Source organism: Aedes aegypti, chromosome 3 (assembly GCF_002204515.2).
Source record: "Aedes aegypti strain LVP_AGWG chromosome 3, AaegL5.0 Primary Assembly, whole genome shotgun sequence".
Classification (NCBI taxonomy): Eukaryota; Metazoa; Arthropoda; class Insecta; order Diptera; family Culicidae; genus Aedes; species Aedes aegypti.
Genome location: NC_035109.1, coordinates 409,421,255 through 409,428,834, shown reverse-complemented (window position 1 = coordinate 409,428,834; position 7,580 = coordinate 409,421,255). Strand labels below are relative to the sequence as shown.

General features: G+C 34.2%; 1 protein-coding gene and 1 long non-coding RNA gene across 2 annotated transcripts; both read left to right on the top strand.

The window, feature by feature from the left end:
- Positions 1-2,385: 2,385 nt before the first annotated feature.
- Positions 2,386-5,282, top strand: LOC110677669 (F-box/LRR-repeat protein 15-like). The gene is made up of 4 exons (XM_021848641.1): positions 2,386-2,652; positions 2,922-4,163; positions 4,234-4,829; positions 4,898-5,282. The coding sequence occupies exons 1-4, from the start codon at positions 2,596-2,598 to the stop codon at positions 5,100-5,102; spliced, it is 2,100 nt and encodes a 699-aa protein (XP_021704333.1). The 5' UTR covers positions 2,386-2,595; the 3' UTR covers positions 5,103-5,282.
- Positions 5,283-6,660: 1,378 nt separating this feature from the next.
- On the top strand, positions 6,661-7,387 carry LOC110677668. Its single transcript, XR_002501114.1, has 2 exons — positions 6,661-6,879; positions 6,937-7,387. It is a non-coding gene; the product is annotated as an uncharacterized LOC110677668 (long non-coding RNA).
- Positions 7,388-7,580: the final 193 nt, after the last annotated feature.

Below are 7,580 nucleotides of genomic sequence, written 5' to 3'. Positions count from 1 at the left end.
TGCACTCGACAACAAATGCGACATGATAGTGCGATGAACAAGTTTGGGAAAGTCTCCGGAATAATCAGAAAAAAACGGGAGAAGACCAATGTTTCATTTTGTATGGGGAATCATATGACGTTTTACAACAGCCATTAAGTAGCAAGACAAAGTTTGCCGGGACCACTAGTATACAATGAAAGTTTTGCGAAGAAATTGTTGTTGTCACCGTTCTATAAACGATTTTGCGCCAAATATTCTTTAACCTTGTTAATTTTTTTTATGAATATGCATAACACAGGGAAGAAAGAACTCACGTAATTTGTTTGCATTTTGTGGTATGCTGAAAATCGTTTCCATCTATTTATTTTATCTATGTAATTTTTACAAATTATGGTTTCATTGATAAAATAAGGTACCGTCGTTGGGGGTGACAATGGGTCAAAAAGGCATATGTACGATTTGTTTATTGAATAACTATCGCAATTTCGCTCCAATAAACTTCAAATTTGGTGTGTATGTACTTTGATGGTACATTAACAACTGTTCAAAAAATTATTGAAAAATATTTATTCACAGCGGCACTACAAGTGAATGAAAAATGACACAATCTCACCCCATAGAGGGGGTGACATTGGGTCACTATTATTGAAATAACTTATTTTTGAGAATATGATTGCAAAACCATTAACAGCTGAAAAATATTGATGACATACGATAATATTGATGACATACGATATTTCACAAGTATGATAAACCCACTTAAAAGAACGATTATACCAGAAAATTTAAAAAGGCTATGAGAAAATATATGAGACCCAACATTTATCGTCATGTTTACATAAATTTTCTTGTTTGTTTCCCTCAAATTATCTTCAAAGTCTCATCCCCATTGCCATTAAACCTTTTCAGTTTTCCCAGAGGTGTACTGATTATTTTAAACCCTCGCAAATAGTTATATTTCGGTGCGACATTCCTCGATCAATATATTTCAGGCAGATCTTGACTTCATAGTACCGGTATTTAAGCGATCCAACTCATTCGTACTTTCGTGAGATGTTTCTGTAATATGAAAACACTAATAAATAATTAAATTTATTAAAAAAAAAACAATTGATAAAATTTTACGATGTTGCTGCGCACGAAACACAGTTGCTGGTTTGAGAAGTTGTCAAAATTTGTTGCATTGTTACTCGATGCACGTAATCCTCAAGTAGACTTGTTTGATGTTTCAGAGATGCTGTATTTAGAAAGAATAAACACATCTTAATGAGGAATGAGAACACCCGGCACCGTTAAATGTTAAAAAAGTAGTCTTGCAATTTAATTTACTATCGTTCTTGCTTGACCCAATCTCACCCCCATGTTCAATGTTTTAGACACCGTACCGAAAAAAATAATTTTTTTGTGGAAAAATCAATTAGATTCCGGAAAATACTTCAACCTTCTACTAATACAACGATAGAGGTTAAAGTAAATGCGTTATACTTTGCACAGTAGAAATTTAAAGCTGTAAATTTTATCTAGTTTCAACATACAAGTTTATTGATATAGTAAATAAAAATTACTAATTTTAAAAATGTATAATGTGATGAATTATGTGTAATAATATGTTCCCCAACATATGAATAATTATTTCTAGCGATATCAGCATTATTAGCTGATATATTACATAAATCATAATTTTCCGTTTTGACCCAATCTCACCCCCTAGACCCATTGTCACCCCCATCGACGGTACATCCACGGTGGAGTGGATGTGAATGCGACTGAAGAAGTAAGTGGTATATGAAATACTCAATATACTCACTATAATCTGTCAAAAGGCGGTTTATTATAGATTATAGTGTCTTTTTTATCTAAAAATTCATTGCCTCATATTAAACATAAATTGATCGTGGAACAAATTAAAAAAATCATAAATATATTTTTTAAATATTGTGCATAAATACACACAGAACTTGTTTTATGCGAAGTCGTTAAAATGTGACTTGGAATTGACAAAGATAAAATTGTAATTTTTATATGGTCCAGGATTTCAATGATATAAGAATTATCTGTAAACATTTTTTATTGATTATTTACTGCTCATTTAAATTAGGATTCTGCAATTATTTCTCGTGCAACCTAGAATTACTAACATCTAATTTGTGTTAACGCGCAAAGATCTTGAATAGTTGAAAATAAAAAAATTATAAGGACTTATATTTTATATAGTATAAACGATTCAAATGAACACATAATACGATTAACATCTGTTATTTCGTTTTTTGTTTTGATTCCTTCACTTCATAGAACAAACTTAGCTACATGCGATAACGACAAATACAATCTTAACTTATATTTATCACTTCGCTCCCACCATATTTGCGTGTATAAAGCAGAGGAGATGTAGCATGTATATATGACTCTCGCCTAGAATGTGTATCATAGAGTTGAAAGTCTCAGCTGTCATCGATACCGATGCTGCTATTTTGATAAACGCAATAGTCGGGAATCGATAATTGTTACATTCGCACGTATCAGCTTTCCTGATTCCGTGAGAAATAATTTGCAAAAGTCAAGTGTCCATTACGTTACCATACATCAAGCGTCAAACACAAATTAGCTATTGAAATGGAGCAATATTTTATAGACGATTTTGGGCCCAAATATAGTGATTTGCCAATGGAGGTAAGTAGAGATATATTGTTCATAATGATCTCGTGACCTGTTTACTTCGCGAAATGTTGGTTATTGATCAGAAGACAGTGACCCATAATTTTGTATAAAGAAAAGTATGTACACGAAAAGTTGATCACAAGCTTTCGTGTAGGCAAGGAAGAATTATCTTATCTACTGTAAATATTTGATATAGCTATTTAGCACGTCACGGTTATTATGTACACGACAATTATCCGTCTTTGTGATTTTATTTCGTCGTTTCTTTGTTCAAATTACAGATCTTGGTCAAAATATTTGGATATCTGAACCCAGGAGATAGATTTGCTGTAGGGCTGACCTGCAAACGATGGCTGGAAGCGACACAATACCAGCACTTTATCAACGATGTTTGTCTCAATTTTTACAAAACCCATTTCAACGACACTTCCAGCCCAGTAGTTTACCTGTTGAAAAGCATTCGAAACTTTCAGAATATTTCTTTCACTCAAGTGGATTTCAATGAAACCGAGCAATTTTTTTCCCGATTTGGTTCATATATTCACGAACTCAACTTTAAAGTTTGTGACATTCGAGAAAAAACGTTCATCTGTATGTTAATGATGGTACCTAATCTACGTACTTTAAGAGTGGAAGGTTGTAGAGAATTATTAATGTCAGGAAGATTATTTGAACCTGGACCAGATCAACAAATATTAGCTAGTACATTGGAAAATGTTACCAAGCTCAGCTTAGGCTTCAACCGCTACCTATCTGATGCTTTGTTTAAACGCATAGTATTATTGATGCCAAACTTGGAAGATTTAGATCTAACCAGTTGTTCTATTTCATTTCACAAAGGGCTCTACCGCAAATTTTATCCTGGTTGCCCAGATGATGCTTCAGAGAATGTTTTGACATTTTATTATATTGCGCAATTTATCGAACGTCAAGCTCATAAATTGAAGAAATTAAATTTCAGTTCTACTCTGATCGATGGCGATGCTCTTGAGGTGTTAGCTGGCTTTAGTTCGCTAAGGCTTGAAAGCTTTGATTTGAATTCATGTGATCAGTTAACAAATCCTGGTATAACGGCCCTAGCTCAGGCTAAAACTACGCTTCAACATCTGGATTTTTCGAAATCAGTACGGTTTACAGACTCTTGTTTGCATAAAATTTGTCATCATTTGCCGAACCTAGTTTCACTGAAAGTTCGGCGCTGTCGGGCCTTGACGGATCTTGGAATAACAGAAATAGTACGATTGGAAAAACTTCAAGTGTTGGACATTTCTGAATGTGAATCTGTAACGGGACAAGGTATTATTAAAGGTATCGCTTCCAAGTTGAATCCCATGTTACTCGAACTTTATGTCAGCGCACTAAATCTATGCGAGAGCTCGGTAACAAAAATTGCACAATGCTTTCCTTCGTTACGAGTGCTTGATCTGAGTTACTGCTTTCATTCAGTGTCAGATCTTTGCTTGCAAATGATATTCAAAAATTTAATATGGTTGAGACATCTGAACCTAGATTGCTGTGATAAGGTAAGTAATCCTGTACAAGTGATGAACTCATCTATGAATGTTTTTTTTTCATTCATGCATTTCGTTACAGATATCAGATAGTGCTATGACTGGTGTAGGAATGTTGCAAAAAGTTCAAGATTTCGAAATAAACAAGACAACGGTAGTCCAACCTGTAACACCTAGTAGTTCTGCTAGTGACGAAATTGATCAGATGCCACCGATTTGTAATCGGCCACCAACAGGCAATATATCAGAAGAGCCTTTTAGAATTTCTCTTCGTAGTAAGGCAGAGCAAGAGATCGTTAATGATGCGTTGCGGAAAAGAGCTATGATGGAGATATGTCAACAAAACGAATTCCACAAAGATGATGCTAGTACTGGATACTCTATCGATCGTCTTAAAGGATTGCGAGTGCTACGGCTATCTCAGTGCAATAAGTTATCAGATATTTCTTTGATGTATGCTTTCAAGTTAACGGAATTGAAAGAAATAAGCTTGGCAAAATGTCAGCAAATATCTGGGGTGGGCATAAAATCATTAGTGCAAAACTGTCCATCCCTTGAAGTTGTGGACTTAAGCGAATGTCATAACGTAAATGATAAAGCAATTGAAATGATCGCCATTCATTTAAGACGCCTGCAGACTTTGTCTCTTGAACGATGTTTCCAACTTTCAGATTTCAGGTGCAATGTGTTGTGAAATGAAGTGCCTATTCAGAAAATGCTAAAATAATTAATATTTTTACTTTTAGTTTGGACTATATTGCGATTCATTGTAAAGCACTGCGGACACTGGATGTAAGAGGCTGTCGCAATATGTGCGCTGAACCAAATCTACGGCTAGTCAATGTGCCCACTCTTCGGACTGTTCACGCCAGCAAACCCGGTCCTTATATGGGTGAACCAGGTTATTTTGTGAAGAAACCACCCCCACCTCCGATGCCAAAACGTATTTAATATTTAATATTACTCGATGCTGGTGGATTGTTGATTGTTGTTTTGATACTGATTATTTATTTCTTATTGTTTTAAATATTATTTTCACCCAGTATTTTGTAATTGTATTTGCTCATTTATTGTTGTTATGAATCAAACATTTGTATAAAACATGAATAAACAAACGAATTTACTTGTGAAGTATCATTATTTTTACATCATCTGAAAGCTTTTTATCTTGGTTCTGTGGAAAAAATATGAAAACTACGAAAACTTATATGTTTGTATTTATTATCGCATGTGCCACTATAGGAATACATGTGCCTATAGTAGCACTATTTCTAATTTCTGTTCCTATAGTAGCACTAGTATAACGGCGTTGGCAAAATACTTATCAAAACCGTATTTTTTCAAAAAAAATTAAATTTTTCCTACAAAGTGTAGATCAAAAGCTTTCGCTTGATGTAAAAAAGTCCTTAATTCATCAATTATTTTGTATAATAAAAAATAGTTTATCTCAGTAGTGCTACTATAGGAACAATAGGTTTACTGTAGGCGCAAGGGAGCTCAAATTTTAAGCAAAACTAATTATTTCGATCATTTTTTGAACAAAATTAAGCTGTGTATCAATGGTAATTAGATAAATAGCTCCTGACCTTCATGTCAAAAAATGGTTTGAAAAGATGTATAGCAAAACGGCCGTAAAAAGCCTCTAGTGCGACTATAGGGGACTGTCCACTAAGGGAACATAGTAACGGGTTACAGAATTATCAATCGCCAAAAAATAACGGAAGCTTGTTTTTCATATTCATCATTCGAAAGTTTTACTATTCTATTTCACGTAAAAAATATTGTTAGAATAATAAAATTATTTAATCTTTAAAAAACAACACTTTATCTATTACTGGAGCATGTTACAGTAATAGTGGTATTTGCTAATCTCTGTTCGTATAATAGTGATTTACATTGACTTTCCATTAAGACCCACTAACATGAACGCACCACTATTACTGGTGCAAAGCAGCAAAAAAGTTAAGAATTTTAATTGTTTTCTAATATTGCCTTGCTAGTTTACAAGATTTTTTACATATTCATTTCAGTTCAACAAGGGCCATGTTAGAAAAACACACAAAAATTAAAATTTCCTATAACAAGCTATAAACCACTCAACCCATTGAATACGCGCTACCACTGGATCAATTATCTTAATCAATTTAAATTTTCAAATTGGTGAAAATAGTTACAAATAAAAAATAACATAAATGGACGAAAAGCAAACTTTGGCAAAAGATAATCCAGGTTCGGTTGGACAACTAAGCGACACGCTCGTGCCATGCTTTCGTTTTGAATTTGTGAAATTAACACATGACGTTACAGTCCTTAAAAAAATTGAAAAACATTCTTACAAAAGGCGTTACGCAGGGGTGGGTGGGTGTCAAGAATGGAATTTTTGCGTTATGAAATTTGTGAACAAAGCCATACAAATTTTCCCACGTATGAGCAAATTTACATGTATAACTATCTCGGTCGAATTGTGTGCAAATAATGTGCAAACAATTTTTGCACACTGTTAAAGTTGCAGAATTATTTTTAGCGTGCATGGATTTGAAACATGTTGTCAAAACACGAAAGAAGAAAAATAGAAAATCGATTTGTCGGATCGGCGGTGTTTGAAAAACAATTTTTACGTTCTATTTGAGTGGTAGGCAGTGAAAAGAACCAGGCACAAGTATTGGGGAACCGAGCACTTTCTAGAAGTGCTGCTGCGGGGAAATAATCATCCTTGCGGAATCGTCAAGTAAGCTTTGAATGTCCATTGAATCAACTTGAATTTAATGATTGTTCCACTTTACAGTTCCTGGCGGACCAGTGTCTTTCCGGTCTTTCGCAAACCCGGAGGATGACCGCTTCATTTATCACGGCCAACCATCCTTCACCTGAATCACATATCGTACGCGATCCCGAGGAAAAGTGCATTATTTAGGTGGCTGCCATGGATTCGACGCCCAGTGTTGATCTGAATGCAGGAGTAATTATAATGTAAGGAATGACTCCGACTCGGTTGTATTGTCTATCCGAGTCATTGCTGTAACGTCGCTCAACCGGCGCCATCGATGGACTAGTGAGCGCTTTTCAGTTTAGTGTTGAACGCATTAAGGTTATTCACAAATTTCATAATGCTGAAAACTTAAATGAACTTAAACATTTTAAGAACTCCCCGTACCCCTTTCAACGTTATAAAATTTTCCCCTTACGCGCGATATAAATAAGAAACCAATGTGAATATGTGTCATTGATATATAAACTATATTAAAATAAGAATAAATATGAATAGTAATATTACATAACAACATTGCACTTTACAATTTATTTTGAAAAAGAAACAAAATAACGGTTTGGTAAGTAGTATTTGAATACTATAATTAACTGTAAAACAATTATTACGCATACATTATTTATTTTGGTCCTGGCTTTATAGTTCAACTGTTTCAACAATGT

Bases quoted from the DNA above. Each gene is read 5' to 3' on its own strand.
- LOC110677669 (XM_021848641.1), top strand. From the start codon at position 2,596: ATGGAGCAATATTTTATAGACGATTTTGGGCCCAAATATAGTGATTTG. The intron at 4,164-4,233 runs GTAAGTAATCCT...ATTTCGTTACAG, and splicing joins ACCTAGATTGCTGTGATAAG to ATATCAGATAGTGCTATGAC. The intron at 4,830-4,897 runs GTGCAATGTGTT...TTTTACTTTTAG, and splicing joins TTCCAACTTTCAGATTTCAG to TTTGGACTATATTGCGATTC.